This window comes from Tiliqua scincoides, chromosome 2 (genome assembly GCF_035046505.1).
Source record: "Tiliqua scincoides isolate rTilSci1 chromosome 2, rTilSci1.hap2, whole genome shotgun sequence".
NCBI lineage: Eukaryota > Metazoa > Chordata > Lepidosauria > Squamata > Scincidae > Tiliqua > Tiliqua scincoides.
Window position 1 is genome coordinate 7731178 of NC_089822.1, and position 20930 is coordinate 7752107.

General features: G+C 44.1%; 1 protein-coding gene across 2 annotated transcripts in view; it reads right to left on the minus strand.

The window, feature by feature from the left end:
* DYM (dymeclin) overlaps window positions 1-20930 on the minus strand; it is a 218900-nt gene that overhangs the window by 191671 nt on the left and 6299 nt on the right. For both annotated transcript variants that reach the window (XM_066615843.1, XM_066615842.1), the window contains exon 2: window positions 9184-9373. In XM_066615843.1, the coding sequence (XP_066471940.1) occupies window positions 9184-9323 (140 nt within the window). In that variant the 5' untranslated portion in view covers window positions 9324-9373. The remainder of the gene's footprint in view (window positions 1-9183; window positions 9374-20930) is intronic.

The following is a 20930-nucleotide window of genomic DNA, read 5'->3' on the forward strand; positions in this document are numbered from 1 at the left end:
TTTGCCCATCCCAGCTATGAAATGATATGGCGGGAGGTGTTTACAGTCGTGAAAAATTAGCAGCACATACTCCTTCATGCCCAAGCAGAAGTTTGGATCCAAGTCTCTACAAGTCAATTTTGTCTTCATATTTTCAAGACTCTCTGTTCTTCCCAAAGTTCCCTAACTTATCAAATTCACCATATTCCTGTAAATCATCATCATCATCATCATCCACAGCAAGACAAAAATGTATATTTCTATTTCGCAGATTACATCTCAGATTATTTTCCAGTAAATAGCAAGCATAGTACTCTCCCTTTAAATCTACACTACAAAATCTATAAAAAATCTACAATCTACAAAAAAGACATAGTGGAAAAGGAAAACGTGCAAAAGAGAGTGACTAAGATGATTACGGGGCTGGGGCATCTTCCATATGAGGAAAGGCCACGGCGTTTGGGCCTCTTCAGCCTAGAAAAGAGGCACCTGAGGGAGACATGATTGAGACATACAAAATTATGCAGGGGATGGACAGAGTGGATAGAGAGATGCTCTTTACACTCTCACGTAACACCAGAACCAGGGGACATCCACTAAAATTGAGTGTTGGGAGAGTTAGGACAGACAAAAGAAAATATTTCTTTACTCAGCATGTGGTTGGTCTGTGGAACTCCTTGCCTCAGGATGTGGTGGTGGTGTCTGGCTTGGACACCTTTAAAAGGGGATTGGACAAGTTTCTGGAGGAAAAATCCATTACGGGTTACAAGCCATGATGTGCATGTGCAACCTCCTGATTTTAGAAATGGGCTATGTCAGAATGCCAAATGCAAGGGAGGGCACCAGAATGAGGTCTCTTGTTATCTGGTGTGCTCCCTGGGGCATTTGGTGGGCTGCTGTGAGATACAGGAAGATGGACTACAGGGGCCTATGGCCTGATCCAATGGGGCTGTTCTTATGTTCACTCCTAACTCCTTCAAGGAAGTGCCAACATACAGCACATATTTAGGAAGCTACTATGGCAAACCTTACAGGGAAATGCAGAGTCCACTGTAATGTAAATAGTAACAGATACGTTCTGGCAGGAAAAGTGCAAATGGTGGAAAAACTGCTTAAATAATTTTTCTGTTATGAAGACAGAAGATGAACTATTTTACCTACTTACACAGAAAATGCCTCCACATGTCATCAAGCAAGATTCATGAAGTGGCTCAAGAGCAGCAACCCACACACTGCCTATTTATTACATTTGCTTTGCACCACAATCCCTATGGAGGCCCCGCTCATTTGAAAACGAATGAATTTCAAGATGGAAACACGGGGGGGGGGGGGTTTAGCATGGATCCTTTCATTAGCCCACAGAGTGGCACTGTTAGACTTCAAATCACTTTCTGATTGATTTGCAGAGTGGCCAGGGATGGGAGAGGGGGAGAAGCTGGCATTTTCCAAGCAACAGGATATCATTTAGCACACTTGTGGTTGAAGAGGTCCCACTCAAAGTTACAGCAGATATTGTCAAAACGGACTTGAAAACACCAGCTATTGATTTGAGCTATAAGGTACACTCCATCACTTAAACATGCAAGATGAAGCACATACCATGTATAATCAACTTTACATAGCAACGTCTAGGTACATGGCGCTTTACACAGAACAAGAGACGTGAACCTAGGGATAGGCATCCAGGGACCCATCGATCAAATCCAACCCCAAAAATTTCCCCACAGGGCCCAAACATAGCTATTGATTTCAGGGACCACCAACACCCAGGCATTCCCATACATATCTCCCCCACTTTCTCCCAAGCAAACAGACAGAGCCTTCATGCTCTTCAGGTGTTCAAGCCAAAGTACAGGAAAATGGCACTGAGCATCTGGGGTGCTGGAAGGAAGAGATCTGTCAAAGCACCGCTTATTGTTCACATTTGAGAATAAGAGGCTTTATAACCCTTTGGCTTGGAACCCAAACACCTTAAGAACCACCTTTTCTCACCGGTCTAAGTACCAACATCATTCTCAAAGATCTTTCGGTCTAGGCAGGTGACCACTTTTCTGATGCAACACCTTTGGAATGCTCTCTCCAGGGAAAATTGCCCGGTACAGTGTCTGCTGGACACCAGTTTAAAAGTTTTTTATTTGTGCAGAATTTTGAGAGCTTCTCAGATTTTTGTTTTACACTAGCACACTTTGGATGCTCTACAGCAGCAGTTCCCAATCTCTCCATGCCACAACTCACCTCATCTTCCTTGGTGGGTCACAATGCTGCTGGTCAGAATGACTCAATGGATATTTCCAAAGACCTCTGCTGGGTTGCACCAGGCCAGTAAGCCACTCTATCAGACTCCACAGGCTTCAGAAGTTATTTCCGAAACCTGGAAGTAGCTTTTGGAGGCTTCTGCGGGCCATTCAGAGTCTGCAGAGGCCAACAGTGTAGGCTGTTGGCCTGGCGCAACACAATAGAGACCTCTGAAGGCATTAGATGAGTCATTCAGGACAGAAGCGTTGCTGGGCCTGCACCCTCCCCTTCCAGAATGACTCCAATTTGAAACCAAACACACCAGGGGCAGGAGGGCAGGCCCAACCCACAACCCACTGTGCATGAACTTGTGACCCACACTTTGATAAATCCTCTATAAACTGTACTTTGAGAAATCCTCTTTTATTAACTGCACTATTTTGTGATGTCTCTTCTGGGTTCTTCCCAAAGGAGGGGGTGCTTGCTTTGGCCACTTTGCGCACCCCATTCCTTCCATTTAACTAAACCAGGGGTGCCCAAACCCTGGCCCTGGGGCCACTTGCGGCCCTCAAGGCCTCTCAACGTGGCCCTCAAGGAGCCCAGTCTCCAATGAGCCTCTGGCCCTCCAGAGATTTGTTGGAGCACGCACTGCCCCGACACAACTGCATTCAGCGTGAGGGCGACTGTTTGTCCTCTTGTGTGAGCTGTGGGATGAGGGCTCCCTCCACTGCTTGTTGTTTCACGTCTGTGATGCAGTAGTGGCAGCAAAGGAAAGGCCAGCCTTGCTTTGTGCAAGGCCTTTTATAGGCCTTGAGCTATTGCAAGACCTTCATTCATTCAAGTTCATCTTTCATATATTCATTTATGTAAACTTATGTAAATTTGTTCAAATTTTAAATGTAAATTAATTCTTTCCCCCCCCCACCCCTGACACAGTGTCAGAGAGACAATGCAGCCCTCCTGCCAAAAACTTTGGACACCCGTGGACTAAACAGTCAGAGCAATGTTGAATTAAATGACATTTAACAGCTTAACGATGGAAATTCACCCTGCCTTGCATTTTAAAACTAAATTCCTTTGCACTACACTGTCAGATTTATCATAGTAATGCTGCTGCTGGGGTCTACCCAGATGAATTCCAGCATTCCTTGCCACCTACGTTCCCTTAACTCCTGCCAACCATCAGCATATGACCTGCCTGCCCCTATTCCAATGTCACTCTCCCCTTCTGCAGCACAGCTAGGCAGCCATTTCTGTCCTTTAACCACAAGCAGGCACAAGGAACTTCCTTATTATCTTCCAAGCCCCATAAAGGAAATGTGTATTAATCTCTCTGTTGAGAAACCACACTTGAACTGCCAGTGAACCACACACAGCTGGCAAACCAAACAAGGGCCACCCAAGCTCTGAATCAGGACTTGGGTTGGTTCGCATGTCCAAATGGATGGGAGGTGCCCACTCAGCAATCACATTTTGACCCATTAACCCCTGAAGCAGGCATTCCAAGGAAGAGCAAGAACATGTAAAAATCCTTTGAAATTTTTTCAAAGATATTTCTCCTTTAGTTTAGTAACTAGGGTTTCAAGAGAAGGGACTCTTAAATAAAGTCTTAAAATATGCACCAGAAAAATGCAGATGTTAGAGACATCCTTCTGACTTTTCCAAAGGCGTAGAATACAACTGCATCCAAATCAATTGAGAAAGGGGGGCTGTGAAACAGTTTTCATGAGTTCTTTTGCCTCTTGGCTAAGTAAACTTCTTCCATTCCCATCATTAGCAAAAATAAAATTAGTCAATTCATGATGCTTGCACCACAGGAACTTACAGACTTTAATGGACTATACACAGGAAAAGATACTGAAGCATGAAAATGCTTGATGCAATTTATTGTACCCATTTTTTAATGCACTGTATTAAGGCAACTTAAAAATTAGTTATTTTTATGTCTTTCCATTAAAAAGTCACACAGTTCTTCAACCAACCATTTGTAAAGCTCACAGGAAAAGAACAAAATGGAGCAGTAAAACAAAACACACAACTTACAGCATGTTCTGTTTTAGTTTGAGAATTTCCAGTAGAAAAGCAACTTATATTCATGCGTGAATAAATGTGCATAGGGGATGTATTAATGAGAGTCCCAAGAGCTCCCATGGATCAAGAGCAGATTATTACATGTACAGTGGGCAGGACAGAAAGATAGACTTCTCTCTTTGTGCATCAAGACACAGTGTGTGCTTCCTTAAAGAGACAAGTGAAAACTCTTTGATTTGTGGAGTAACAGATTTGTGGAGCTACCATCAGTTTGACAATTACGCTAAAATCATAGGTAACTGCACTGGTCCATCATAAAAAACAAAAAACAATCTTTACTAGAACAAACTACAATTTTTACTAGAACAAACTAATGACATATTCAACAAGTTGGTCAATGGAGTTCTCAAAAACAACAATTCCTCCTGTAAAGGGAGGGGGACACCAGAAAATCCAAGGAGGGAAACAGAGGGTGCAAAAGTGAAGGAGAGACAGTAATAATAAGAACATAAGAACAGCCCCACTGGATCAGGCCATAGGCCCATCTAGTCCAGCTTCCTGTATCTCACAGCGGCCCACCAAATGCCCCAGGGAGCACACCAGATAACAAGAGATCCCATTCTGGTGCCCTCCCTTGCATCTGGAATTCTGACATAGCCCATTCCTAAAATCAGGAGGTTGTACATGCACATCATGGCTTGTAACCTGTAACGGATTTTTCCTCCAGAAACTTGTCCAATCCCCTTTTAAAGGCATCTAGGCCAGATGCCATCAACCACATCCTGTGGCAAGGAGTTCCACAGACCAACCACACGCTGAGTAAAGAAATATTTTCTTTTGTCTGTTCTAACTCTCCCAACACTCAATTTTAGTGGATGTCCACTGGTACTGGTGTTATGTGAGAGTGTAAAGAGCATCTCTCTATCTACTCTATCCATCCCCTGCATAATTTTGTATGTCTCAATCATGTCCCCCCTCAGGCGTCTCTTTTCTAGGCTGAAGAGGCCCAAACGCCGCAGCCTTTCCTCATAAGGAAGGTGCCCCAGCCCTGTAACCATCTTAGTCGCTCTCTTTTGCACCTTTTCCATTTCCACTATGTCTTTTTTGAGATGCGGCGACCAGAACTGGACACAATACTCCAGGTGTGGCCTTACCATAGATTTGTACAACGGCATTATAATATTAGCCGTTTTGTTCTCAATAGCTTTTCTAATGATCCTAAGCATAGAATTGGCCTTCTTTACTGCTGCTGCACATTGGGTCAACACTTTCATCGACCTGTCCACCACCACCCCAAGATTGCTCTCCTGATCTGTCACTGTCAGCTCAGAACCCAGCAGCCTATATGTGAAGTTTTGATTTTTTGCCCCAATGTGCATGACCTTACACTTACTGATACTGAAACGCATCTGCCATTTTGCTGCCCATTCTGCCAGTCTGGAGAGATTCTTCTGGAGCTCCTCACAATCACTTCTGGTCTTCACCACTTGGAAAAGTTTGGTGTCGTCTGCAAACTTTGCCAACTCACTGCTCAACCCTGTCTCCAGGTCATTTATGAAGAGGTTGAAAAGCACCGGTCCCAGGACAGATCCTTGGGGCACACCGCTTTTCACCTCTCTCCATTGTGAAAATTGCCCATTGACACCCACTCTCTGTTTCCTGGCCTTCAACCAATTCTCAATCCAGGAGAGGACCTGTCCTCCAATTCCCTGGAGGCCAGGGACACCCCAGTGTCTGTTCTAGTGGCTGTCTGCTGGTATTCTTTTGCATCTTTTTAGATTGTGAGCCCTTTTGGGACAGGGAGCCATTAGATATTTGATTTTCTCTGTAAACCGCTTTGTGAACTTTGTTGAAAAGCAGTATATAAATACTGTTGTTGTTGTTGTTGTTCCCTGACTGTGCTTTTCAGTAGCCTTTGGTGAGGGACCATGTCGAACGCCTTCTGAAAGTCCAGATATATAATGACTCCTGTTTTAAAGTTCCATTCTCAGATAGGATAATGACTGGTTAGAAAAATCCAGCACAGCCCTCCACGGGTGCCCTGGATCCTGAGGAGCTCAGCTCCGCGGATCCTACTCCCACCTGCTCCGGCATACCTCCCACCGGCCTCCACCAGCCTCCCCCCTTCCCCGGAACGCCTCCTCCACACCCCCGTCCCTGCCCCCGCCTGCTGTTCCGTACCTTGGCAGTCTGGGAGACCGCCGAGCCACTGAACCTGGGCGACCGCCCCGCACTAGCCCAGCACTGGCTGGCGCTGCACTAGCACCAGCGGGAGGCCGGTGGTGAGCCCCGCGAACATGCCTTACAGCACGTTTGCGACTGTGGTCAGCGGCATGAAGATGTGCTGCCGACCACAGGATTGGGCTCTGAGTGAATAGTAAAAATAGTTGTTTTTATCACCAACAAAACTTTTTTTTAGTCCACTTTTTTATATAAACAGAGTCAAAGCAGCTATGGTTTTCAGGTAAATCATGAGTGAAAGAAGAAATTAGAGCATATGAGCAGAGAAAGAAGCACGCAAGCATAAGTCTTGGACAAACAGCATCAAACCATAGTCCTGCGTTAGGACTGAACAAGTAAAATATCAGCATTTGCTTCAGAAAGCTTTTCCAGATTTAATTAATTTTCAGCTGGATAGTATGTACATGAAACAAACAGCAGGCATGCCCATTTCACTGCACATGTCTGCACTGGGAATCTGTACCCGATCACAGCCTACCACATGAGCACATGCGGCAAAACAGATAGGTATGTGATTGACAATGTACTTGTGGTTTCCATGCTATTTCCTATACGGAAGTGCTATTCATGTAGGAAGTGGCTAACATTGGAAGCAGCCCTGGCCAATCTACAACACACACTAAACCTCTCAGCTCATGCACCAGCACCATCTTGTGTTGAGCTCAATGTATTACATTACATTTTGCAATTTTTTTGTTCCCAAATTTTTAGTTGTGGTGTTAAACGTAAGAAACCATTCTAAGACCTTCTATCAAGGCACAAGTACTGTCAGTTGCAACTGATCTCAGTAAGCACCAAATGATAATGCTCATTCATATGACAATAGGGGAAAATGACTGAAGTTTGGTTAAATATGCACTGAATCCAGATCCAAGACAATCAAAGGGTAGAGTAAAATGTCCTTTAAAAAAGTGGTGGTTATTAAATTCTTCATTCTGCAACATTCTACATTCCCAAGAATATTAGCAGATATCAATGAATATGGACTCAATTCCAAAGCACTGGGCAGTTCCAAGGTTTTTCTCCAGAGTATCTACAATGGCATCAACAAAGTCTGAAGCAGGTGTGTTGAGCAAGCACATACGCACCTCTTGTGACAAATGGAAGTAACTTACTATACAAGTATTATAAAGAACAGCTACTACTATAACCAGTTCCAAGGCTGTTATCTCCAGAGTGATTAAGAACATAAGAACAGTCCTGATGGATCAGGCTACAGGCCCATCTAGTCCAGCTTCCTGTATCTCACAGCGGCCCACCAAATACCTCAGGGAGCACACAAGACAACAACAGACTTGCATCCTGGTGCCCTCCCTTGCACTGACATTCTGACATAGCCCATTTCTAAAATCAGGAGTTGCACATACACATCATGTCTTGTAACCCGTAATGGATTTTTCCTCCAGAAATTTGTCCAATCCTCTTTTAAAAGCATCTAGGCCAGATGCCATCACCACATCCTGTGGCAAGGAATTCCACAGACCAACCACATGCTGAGTAAAGAAATATTTTCTTTTTTCTGTCCTAACTCTCCCAACACTCAACTTTAGTGGATGTCCCCTGGTTCTGGTGTTATGTGAGAGGGTAAAGAGCATCTTTCTATCCTTCCTGTGCATAATTTTGTATGTCTCAATCATGTCTCCCCTCAGGCGCCTCTTTTCTAAGCTGAAGAGGCCCATATAGATTCTACTACATGGGAACAAGTGAAGGCCTTCTACCTTAAATGCAAAAACTCAAAACCTAACTTCACACTAAAAAAAACTTGAAAAGATCATTGGCTACAAAATAGGGTTGATAGATGCCTTCCTTGGGTAAAGACTCAGAGCCCAATCCTGTCAGGCGCAGCATGGACCAAAGTCGCAAACATGCCGTAAGGCACGTTTGCAGGGCTTACCGCCAGGTTCCCACCAGAGCTGGCTCAGCTCCGGCCGGCGCTGAGCCAGCGCAGGGCAGGCGCCCGTGTTCTACAGCTCAGCGGTGCCTGTGACCTCCGGGCTCCGGGAAATGGGGACGTGTCCAGGGCGTGGGGGAGGCATTCCGGGGAGGGGGGAGGTGTGGCTGGGGGCATGGGGGAGGTGTGTCGGGGGCAGGGGAGAGGCGGATCCATGGAGCCGAGCTCCGCAGGATCCAGGGCGCTCAGGCAGGGCTGCGCACCCTACACGAGCGCCTTCACTTTAGCAGCGACCAAACAGTCACCGCTAAAGTGAGTAGTCCCATTGCGGGACTGCTTCCCTTAGTCGGGGGAAGGGGACAAATGTCCCCTTCTCCCGAGGAGCCTCCCGCAGTAGTGCAGGAGGTTCTGGATCTGGCGGGAGCCCTTTGTGGAGTCGCTGGGTCCCGCAGCTCTGGGCAGCTCAAGATTGGGCTGCCCAAGACTCTTTAAATGCCATGCAGCATGTAGAGAGGATGCACCGGCCGTGCTTCCCCCATTCCACTTTTCCATCACTTTCTTTGCTCATCCTGTCAGCTGAAGGGCAAAATCAGCAGACATAGCTGGCAAAGAACCAGTGATGCAGCAGGGTAAAAGGCTCACGCCTTCATGACTAGCTTTGGGCTGCAGAGAAGTGCAGCTTGCAGGCAAGCTGGAAATCTAGCTTCAAACCAACGTAACCCCCAGTCCAAACTAGTAAGTTGCTAAATCCCAAACCTATTCAACTAGAACAATGACAATGTTATCAGATTTATTAAAAATCATACCTGTTTGTGGGAGTATTAAAGTTAAAAGAAAGCAGCTGATTCCAGAAAGGGTCATTCTCCGAAATTGCCTCTCGACCTGACAATTTTTTTAAGTACTCATTTTCCGGAAGCTCACTGATGCTGCTGCTGTTTGCTCCCATCTTCTTATTCAATATGCAGTTCTCACGGTTTCATGACATTGAAGAAAAACCTACAAACATAGATGAAATTTAAAAGAAATTAAAAATCTGATAAGAGCAAGACTTATTTATTGTGTATGGCAAATCATACACAAAATTATACCAAAAAGAAACAAACAGATCTCATGTGCCAACCACTTCACAGAAGCGAAAAACTAGAGCACCAAACAGATTTTAACAAAGTGAAAAGACTTCATGAGAACCTTCATATTTATTGACATCTTTGTAAGTTGTAGGAAATAGAGAAACTGTACATGGCTGCACTAAAGAACATCAGCTTCACAATCGAAGGAAACATGGGACATTTGAAATGAAGCAGGCAATAATAAAGTATATTTCCTGAAAATAGCACATTTATTTTAGTGTGTTATATTAACTTTCCAATGCTACAAATTAGGTTATTAATATTAGGAATATGTGTATACCGTACCACTTTTCAACAATAAATAGTTCACAAAACACTTTACATAGCTAAACAAATCAGAAGTTTTGTGCAGCAACATATAGAATCATTCATCTTCTTAAAGTAGAATCAGACTACCAGACATTAAATGAAAAATAGCACTTCACTATCACCATAATTCCACCTCCCCCCCCCCCCAATTATTAGCACTTTGTAAAAGTACTCAACTTCATAAGAACATAAGAACAGCCCCACTGGATCAGGCCATAGGCCCATCTAGTCCAGCTTCCTGTATCTCACAGCGGCCCACCAAATGCCCCAGGGAGCACACCAAATAACAAGAGACTTCATCCTGGTGCCCTCCCTTGCATCTGGCATTCTGACATAGCCCATTTCTAAAATCAGGAGGTTGCACATACACATCTTGGCTTGTAAACCATAATGGATTTTTCCTCCAGAAACTAGTTCAATGTAGCGACCAGAACTGGACACAATACTCCAGGTGTGGCCTTACCATCAATTTGTATAACGGCATTATAATATTAACCACTTTGTTCTCAATACCTATTCTAATGATCCCAAGCATAGAATTGGCCTTCTTTACTGCTGCCGCACACTGGGTTGACACTTTCATCGACCTGCCCACCACCACCCCAAGGTCTCTCTCCTGATCTGTTACAGACAGCTCAGAACCCATCAGCCTATATCTAAAGTTTTGATTTTTGCCCCAATGTGCATGACCTTACACTTACTGACATTGAAATGCATCTGCCATTTTGTTGCCCATTCTGCCAGTTTAAAGAGATCCTTCTGGAGCTCCTCACAATCACTTCTGGTCTTCACCACTCGGAAAAGTTTGGTGTCGTCTGCAAACTTTGCCACCTCACTGCTCAACCCTGTCTCCAGGTCATTTATGAAGAGGTTGAAGAGCACCGGTCCCAGGACAGATCCTTGGGGCACACCGCTTTTCACCTCTCTCCATTGTGAAAATTGCCCATTGACACCCACTCTCTGCTTCCTGGCCTCCAACCAGGTCTGAATCCAGGAGAGGACTTGCCCTCTAATTCCCTGACTGTGGAGTTTTTTCAGTAGCCTTTGGTGAGGGACCGTGTCGAACGCCTTCTGAAAGTCCACATATATAATGTCCACGGGTTCTCCCACTTCCACATGCCTGCTGACCTTTTCAAAGAATTCTAAAAGGTTTGTGAGGCAAGACTTACCCTTACAGAAGCCATGCTGATTCTCCCTCAGCAAGGCCTGTTCGTCTATGTGTTCCTGCACCAGCACAAGAAAAGGGGAGGAGTTAACTATGGTAGCAGCTCAATGTTCCCTACATTTCTAAAATTCTATACATCAGGCTATAACATTCGCATATGAGAGCATTATTCCTCTGTCGTAAATGCTACCAAATATCTTTGGATCAAAATCTGCTGACTTTGATTTTGTCAAAGGATTTTGCTCAAGGATAGAGCAAGAGAGAGGGAACAGAACTTCATAAATACGAATTTCTCCCTGCAACCTCGCATTCAAAACTAGCCATGGCTTTTACTTTTCTTCCCCACTTTAACGCTGATCCCCGCCTCTCTCCCCATCACTAGTTTTAGCATGCTTTCTCTCTTTTTTTCTTTGACAGCCAAATTCCTTGCTTGCTCTCATGTCCCAGAATATTTTCTCCCTTTCTAATACAAAGTTAGCCAAAGCAAATTCCAATGGGAACAGAAACCTTGATAAGCACACCACTCGCAAAAATTCAATACGGAAATCAATAAGGGAAGAGAGAAAACAATGCAAATGATTGTAATCTGTGAGCTAATATCTATCTTTGTCATGGTCCCAGTCCAGTGTCTGACCCTGAGGAGGGGAGAATAGTCATATCAGAAGACCCAGTCCTGAACTCCACCCCAGGACTCAACCCTAGCCTGTTCCCAAGCCCACCAGCCAGAAGCCTCATGCACCAGAAATTCTGTAGCCAAAGATGTTAGAATCAGAGCTCCGCAAGGAACCAGTTTCACCAACACTGAAAACCTCATGCCCACCTCAATAAAGGAGATGTTTTGCAAATAATGCTTGGTAAGGAGAACCAGGGTTGATGTGGTACTGAGTGCTTTACACTAATCTGGAAAGTCAAGCTTTATCCTTACATGAAGAAAATTAATTAGAAATGCCTTAAACTAGGGCTATCTCCTTCAGTAATTTTCTCTTAAAACTGTTTCCTCGTATGGGAGACTGCAACAGATTACATGGTTAAAATCATCTTCAAATTATGATAATCTAAAACAGAAGACTGATAAATGCAAATACTTCTGAAACAATGAGCTGTTGCTGATTATGCAGTTCTCAGAGCTTGCCAACATCTACCATTCTTAAAAAGAACAAAACAAAGTCCTTAAAATCAGCGTGAATGCATTCAACCTGTTGCCATTCAAAAACAACAAATACAATTTAACACATTGTTTTGAGACTCCATTTGGAGCCAGAGCCAGTACCAAAGCACCAGTGCAGAATACAGTTACAGTTCATAGGATTTAACCATCTGTCCCCATAGAGAAGCTCAGAGCATTACACAGGTGTCTACTGTATCACGTGTCACTTGTCAAGGTGAAAGCAATCCGAGACAGGATAGCTGCAAAGGCACTGAATAAGTTACCTTTCCCACCTAAGCCCCTCTTCCTCAAGTGAGAAATAGGGATAATAGACTATTGCACTGAACTGACTGGGCAAAAAAGTACAATACTAAAATGGGGATTTTTTTTTTCATTTTTGACAGGGAAATTAGAGGAGAGTGTTTTAGGGGTTCAAGATAAATTGACCTGGAGGCATCTACGGTGGGTAATGAATTAGGGATGAAAATTAACTGAAGTGGAATTGATTTGGAGGTGTTACAGATGAGAAATTGATTTGCTTTCTGTGAAATGTGGGGGCAAAAGAGGGGCTTGGGGACTTAGCTCTTGCCCTAGTTTGCACTCATTAGGTGGCCTTGGATAATTCACTTGCCTTCTCCTAGTTTATTTGTACCAGTGGGCAGCCAAATGCCCCTGGAAAACTCAAAAGAAAGGCACAAAGACAAAAGCATTCCTGCTTTTCTCCAGACTTTGATACATCTGCTTTCCAACTACAGTACAGTTGTAGTCTGGCTTTTGGCTTTTGTGGGGTCTCAAGCACAGGTAGTATTGTTTGGGGCAGGATATTTGGAAGTACATGTAATAGCTGGACAGTTCAGAACAAGGGTGTCAAGCATATGGTCAGATATGGTCTGTAGAAGAACACAGCCAGTTCACTCCTTCTTTAGTCTGCACTCACATCCTGTGTTAAGGTAAAGTCTTGTACAAGGAAGGTTTGGGGCTTGAAGAGTGACTGTGCTGGGCACAGAATTCAGTCAAGAGATGCTTTTAAATGTTTTTTTTTACCACATGGGGAGGGTTCTTAGGGAGGTCCAGTGGAGAACAGAATTCGTAGAAAGATTTAAACTCGGTTTTAAAAGACATGCTGCCTGGAATGTTTGCTGTAAGCTTTTCTAAATTCATCACTATGAATTTTATAGATGACTAGTAAACCACCCATCACTATCACACACAAAATATTGCAAAGATTTGGGAGCTGTGTGGGAGCTGTAGAATCTTTCGCTCAAGCTCAGAAAAAAAACAGTAAAATACCTAGGTGGAAACAAGCATTTCCCACAGTTGCAGTAAACATTTGGAAGCAAAACCCACATGGATGTCTTTATCTGTGAGTTCCCCCCCCCCCAGTTCTCTTCCCACTTCTTAATAAGTGAGTTTGGAATCTTCCACATGGGTTTTGAACTTGTGGTTGGAAAACTCATGTGATTATTCAATACCTGTGAGTTATGAGTCCTCAGAAGAGATGAGACTGTGTCCTAGAATGCGAGTGTCTGCAGGACAAGGAAGTTTACTGCCTCAGAAGGAAAAGTGCCGCTGAGATAACATGCAGACCCGAGACAGCCAAAGGATGATTAGCAGTGCTGGAGGAGGGATAAGCACAGCTTTTTCCACAGATAAGGGAAAAGGAGGTCTGGTCTAGTGGGTAGAGCCTCTGTCTGCCTGAAGATAACATCCACAAGGTCGCCAGTTCGAGGCCACCGGCACCGTGCGAACTTGAACCAGCTGACAAGCTGAAGCCGAGCTATTCCATCTGCTCTGAGCGTGGGAGGATGGAGGCCAGAATGTGAAGCCAGATCGGAATGAAACACCTGAATGTAGTGGTTCCTGAAAGAAAGAACCTTCTTTCAATTGTAAAAATCCGTTTAATAAGGGATTTAAATAAGCCTGCCTATGTAAACCGCCTTGAATAAAGTCTTGAATAAAGACCAAGAAAGGCAGTATATAAATACCTGTTGTTATTATTATTATTATTATTATTATAAACCCCTGGGTTGGATATGTAGTTACAATGATACTGACATGATTTACCACAGATGTTCTGCACATTTGGTCAGGGTCTCAGAGATAGGTCACCAAGTGTTAGAGATGGAGGGCAGGTTCTCTACCTCATTTTTAAGTGTTCTTAAGTGCAGCACTTCACTTTTCTCTATAGCAGGGGTGCCCAAACCCTGGCCCTGGGGCCACTTCTGGCCCTCGAGGCCTCTCAATGCGGCCCTCAGGGAGCTCCCAGTTTCCAATGAGCCTCTGGCCCTCTGGAGATTTGTTGGAGCCCACACTGGCCGACGCAACTGCTCTCAGCATGAGGGCAACTATTTGACCTCTCACATGAGCTGTGGGATGAGGGCTCCCTCAACTGCTTGTAGTTTCACGTCTGTGGTGCAGTAGCGGCAGCAAAAGAAAGGCCAGTCTTGCTTTGTGCAAGGCCTTTTATAGGCCTTGAGCTATTGCAAGACCTTCATTCATTCATATAAGTTCATCTTTAAGATATTCATTTATGTAAACTGATGTAAATTTATTCAAATTTTAAATGTAAATTAATTCTTTTTTTCCCCGGACCCCGACATAGTGTCAGAGAGGTGATGTGGCCCTCCTGCCAAAAACTAGAGCAGGACACCCCTGCTCTATAGCAGTGGTTCTCACACATTTAGCACCAGGACCTACTTTTCAGAATAAGAATCTGTCAGGACCCACCAGAAGTGACATCATGACCAGAAGTGACATCATCAAGTATGAACATTTTTATCAATCCTAGGTTGCAATCCTACCCACACTTACCCAAGAGTAAGCCCCATTTACTATCATTGTCGAAAAAGTACATAATAGCTTGTTAAAAGTACAAATGCAGTCACATACCATGGTAACATCAAGTCTAATATATTAAAAATAAAATATTGAAATGAATGGGGACCCACCTGAAATTGGCTCATGACCCACCTAGAGGATCCTGACCCACAGTTTGGAAACACTGCTCTATAGGACAGAGTGGGAGAAAGTAAAGAGATGCATTCAGGGACTCCACGGAAGGGAGGGGATAACTTACTCCCTGCTATTAAGCCTCATCTTGTCTGCATATCTCCACAATGCATTCTGTTTCTTGATCATATTAGAATATGACAGAAAGTTAGGAACAGGCATTTAGAAGTAAATATAAATGCTGCTAGTATCCAGCTGGACTTGATCAGTTATACAGTCTTATACCAGGAACACCTGCATGGTCTTTACCAATAATTCACAGACAAGCCATGTCTGATCAAGTAAACCTGAAGTCCAAAATAAAGAATGTGATTAACAGTGAAGAAATATTACAAATATGCTTCCATGTAGCACAGACTGAGCAACAGGGGGGCTGTCAGTATAAAGGGACACAAACATAATCAAGTCTGCCATGTGAGAAAGTATGCAACAGATGCTCAGCTCACAGAACACTGAATCCCAAAATGTCATGCTGCTTTTTTCCATCAACAGAAGTTGTGAAAGCATTTCTATTCGCCCATCTCATTTGACTGTGCCAAAGGTGCACATACCCCCTCATTTTATCCTTCCCCCCCCATATTACCATCAGAATAACCCTGTAAGATAGTTGAGGCTTAGAATAATACGTTAGAAAACTTTTACTGATTTGTATATGAGAACACTGAAGCCAAGACTAGTCCCAAGGACAATCACCAAGTCCAGTGGTATTCAAACTGAGGCGTCACGACGCCCCAGCCTGAGGGACCTAGTCCCTTTCCCCTTATGGGGCGGAGGCAGCCAGGAGGCAGGGAGGATCGCCCCACTCTCACTTTCCCTGACCCAAGGAGCCCTGCAGGCACTTGCGCCTGGCTCCCCGCAGCCAGCGACTGGAGGGTGCACCCCAGTCCCTGCAGCCCGGTCAAAAGGGAATGGGGGGCGATCACGTACCACTTCTGGTTTAGCGGAGCGGGGCTCGATCGCTCCGCTGTCACCTTCCCTGACCCAGGGAGCCCTGCTGACGGTTGCACAGGGCTCCCCGCACCCCCAGGGGGCTGCAGGGGGCCTGGGCAAGTGCACCAAGCCCCTGCAGCCCCCTGAGCTGCGCGATCCTGGGGATCGCGCTGCTGCTTCCCCCTGCCCCCGCAAAGACTTACTGTAGGATTCAAACTCCCTGTGAGTTTGAAAACCACAGACCAAGTCCATGGCACAGAATTCAAAAACACAAGAGCAGATCACTCAGTGAGCCATTTTCACCTGAACACTATATGGTCAAGGAATTAAGGATACAAGATTAGGATACTTTTGAAAAAAACTTCACCTATTTTTCAAATGCACATTCCTCCCCCATATATACACAGCAACACTCTCTCACACTGTTTCATACACTCATGACTGCCACAATAAGCAAAGAAACACAAACAATCTCTCTAATGGAGAGTGAGAACATGTACACAGAAGGACACACTGTGGGTGCTGGTCCTGACTCAGTCCGTTGGCCAGCTGCTCCTCTGGCATTTCTCTCCTCTACCGATGCTCCCACTGATCCCCTTGCTCCACACCCATCCCAAACAAACAAGTAAGGGGAATAGAAGGGCTGCCACCAGACCTGCAGCCGCCCCTAAGCACAGGCAGGATGGTAGGTCAGATGGCATCACCCAGCCGCCACCATCACCACATACCCAACTGGCTGGGTCAATTCAGACCAAGATGGAGCAACTCCCACTCTCTTCCTCCAACCCCCATCCTACACACACTATAATAGTTATGAGCAAGCATCCACACTGAGCAAGCTGGTCAGGCCTTTCTTTTGCTTGTCAACCCTCATTGCTATGCCTGAGAGACACAACAAAGCACCACAGGACATAAAAATACATGAGGGAAATTTGAAATCTTTCACAGTTTGCCCATTAAAAAAACAACAAAAAAATCAATAGGTCTGCTGCCTGCAGGTGGGTGAGCTGAAAAACCTATTTAGCACCAAGAGCAACTATAGAATCACCACTAGCATGTGCTGAGAACATCCCACTGGATTAGGTTATAGGCCCATCTAGTCCAGCTTCCTGTAACTCACAGTGGCCCACGGAATTGCCACAGATTGCACTGAAACTGTAAATTAAGTAGTGCCATATTTCTCAACCAGTGGTACTCATACCACATGGTACTTGAAGTGCAGTCCGATGGTGCATGCGAGACCCCCAGACCCCCAGCACTTGGCAGTGGGACCAGCAGTACAATGTGACAAATAGTGGCAGGAGGCTGGGCAGGCAGAGCTCCTGCATGCATTTTTGGTATACCCAAAAAATCCCTCGCGTCTGCTCTGAGCCTCTTATCAAGTGTTTGCTCTGACATAATCGCCAGTTACTTCCAGTGGTACTTCCAATAGGTGGACCCTACAAAGTGGTTTGGAGGAGGAAAATGTTGACAAATACTGAAGTCGTCATATTGCCTCAGTACTACAGGGCAACCTATTCAGAGTACGACTCAATAATGAACAAGTGTATGATGGAAATAATTTATGGCCTTGTACAGGATATGCAATATAAAAAGAGATTACCTTATGTTAAATACTCTCTTCCTGAAAGGTTAACTGTTTCTGTTCCTTAGTGTGGAACACTAAGTATACAGTAAGTTAATCCAGGGGAGGAAAAGATCTAGATGTAAAAGTGTTACTTTCAGTCAGATCACACTGTCAACAACCTAAAAAACTAAAGATGCAAATACCAATAGCACAGATGCACAGAGATTGTTGTTCAGGGTAATTTTAAGAAATGCTCTCAAACTGCAAATATCTCTTAAAAGATATTTAAAAGACTAAGAAAAATATTGCAGCTGTAGAAAAACCATGTGTAAGGTATTGCTTACTCCATGCACAAGCCATTGGAAATACACCTGAGGAAGGAACTCATTCCCCTGAGGTACATTACTGTAACCCCAAGTAGTCCTATGGCCTATATATGCAGGTTACGTAACGTCTCAACCAGCTCTTAGCGCCTATTCATTAAAACTACGGAGTCATTCCAGTAACTTCAAACACTGTATCTCCATACCTGGAACTCTCTGCAGTCCTAGTGATAAGAATTAAAAACAAGGATTCAGGAAGCTGTAGAACAGTGTTTCTCAACCAGTGGTACAAGAACAACTGGTGGTTCTTGAGGGGTGTCCGGTGGCACTTGTGGGACCGCAAGACCCCCTCCACCTGGAACCGAGAGTAGTGATGCAGTGTGACAAGCAGCAGTAGGAGGCTTGACTAAGTAGGCAGAGTTCCAGTGTACACTTTTTGTGCACCTGAAAAGCCTTCCTGTCTGCCCTGAGCCTCTTATTAGTGTTTGTCACATTGTGCCTAGCCTCCCAGTCTGGAAGTAATTGGTAATGACATCATCACCAGTTACTTGCAGTGGTACTTCCAGTAGATGGGACCTTCTGAAGTGGTACAGTGGGGACAAACATTGAGAAACGCTGCTATAGAACATGCATCTCTCTCTCTCTCTCTCTCTCTCTCTCTCTCAATCTCTCATCACTTTTGTACCTCTTTATGCTTTTTAACCCCCTTCTTCCAAGAAATTCAGGTTAGTGTATGCGGTGAGTTGTTTCAACGTTTTATTCTTGAAATAACTGTATTCAGTCAGAACCTTGAAACACAAAATTCTCCAGAGTACCTTTATTTCTGCATTGCCCTAAATTCATTCACTCTCAGAAATGACTGAAAGTAACAGCTCTTAATCTATTCTCCTTGCTACCTTAGCTCCATATGACAATTTGTAGCTGCTATTATAAAGCAGAATAGTAGATCACAACCCAAAGGGACTATAGAAGTAGCAAGATATTACTCAGATGCACAGAAACCATAATAAGGAATTTTGTTAGGCAGTTAGCACCTCCACATCAGCACACTGAAGTGAACATTGAAATTAACTATCCTAAATGCAATGCTATTTTTTTACAGAGCATAAGAATGAGTTTAAAATATGCTTACGTTTCATAAATATCACATGCAAAACATACCCACATACATCCATGTATCATTCCATATTCAAACCTAACTCAAAAAAATCAGAGGTGGCAATGTTGATACGTTAGAACAGGGGTGGGCAAACTTTCAACTTTAGGGATCCTAGACTCTTGGGGTAAAGCGGAAGTCGCTTCAACCTGCAGATCGGAGTGAAATGAAGTTTGTGGGAGACCCATAGAGAGGACTGTGGGCCTCCAGGACCCTTTCTGAGGCTTCCAGACCCCCTCAGGTACAGTGACAAGCCTCTGGGTGCTCGTGGTACCACAATCACTGTGGTGCCGCCAGGCACCTATTTATGGGCCACTCCCCTTAAGGGAAAATGTCCCGTTTTTTGGTTCTATGGTGGATCGCAACCCACCACTTACTTACTTACTTCGATAAACCTTTATTGGCATACTGGAAATCCACAAGCAATAACATTATAACACAGGAAATAAATGCAACTTTACGGGGTATTAGCTTCTGATCTTTGCCTTAGCAACTACCGCTAAAAAATCCGCCACCAAACTGTGATAGAAGGGGAATAGTCACTGAGAAGAATTGGGAGAGGATCAGCAAGAGAGACAGGAAGAGAAGAAAGAAAAGGATCAAGTAAGGAGGACCTGAGATTATGATGGACAGTGCACCGAAGAAGGATGTGATCCAAAGTTTCTGGTTCAACTGAACAAAACAAGCATAATCTATCTGTTTGCGGGATTTTAGAAAATCTCCCTTGATGTATTGCAAATGGGAATCTGTTCAGTCTCACTAACATGAAAGCCCTTCTTTTGCTCGGATTAGTAAGTTGAACAAAATAATTTGCAGGGCGGCCAAGGGAGGGGGACAGTCCAAAAAAAAAGGGGTGAACAGGTCGAATTTAAATTAGACAGTAGAGTTAAGTATTCTTGCTCCCAGAGTTTGAGTTTAATAAGATGATGCACTTTTTGAAGGTCCATATCAGCTAAGAGTTCAGGAGAAAGATCTAAAGAAGTTAATTTAGCATGGATAAATTTAGACCAATTAGATGCAAAAGGGTCTTTTATTAAGTCTAAGAGAATGGAATTTGGATGAATATTAAGATGGAGTCTAAGCCAAAACTTAAAAGTGGAAGTCCAAGCTACAGTAGTGGGGAGATGAATACCCAATTCCAATATCATAGTGGACAACCTAATTAAATTTGGGACTCCAAGAGTTCTTCTCAAAAATTTAGCAGCTGCCTTATCTATCTCCTGATTAGCTACTTCGATCGAAACAGCTACTCCATATAATAACTGGGGGTAGACTTGTATTTGGAGGGCATGAATGGCAGCAGGGATATACTGGTTACCTTTATAAAAGTGGAACCGAGCAATCGCATTCTGAGATAACAGGGCTGATGAGATAGTAGATCTACAGTGGTACAACCAAGAATGTCTGTAATGAAAAATAATTCCTAAATATCTGAAGGATTTGACTTGCTGAAAAGTTAGATTGTTAATCCTCCAGGAGGACCGTGTCCAAGATTTAGAAAAAACTAAAATCTTTGTTTTTTTCGGAATTGACAGAAGGTTAGAAAGGCAATATTCTTGGAAAGAGATCAGCAATCTACGAAGACCCAATTTAGTGATAGATAGTAATACAGCATCATCAGCAAATAAGAGAATCGGGATAGAAGTGTCATTAGAGAAGGGGTGGAGATTCCTAAGGTAGGAAGAAAAGGGGGGAGATCGGCAAGAAAAAGATTAAACAAAAAAGGAGCCAAAATATATCCTTGTCAGACACTCTTGTTCATCGGAATACTGTCAGACGTGACACCTGAGCGATCCAAACGGATGCGGCAGGTGTTG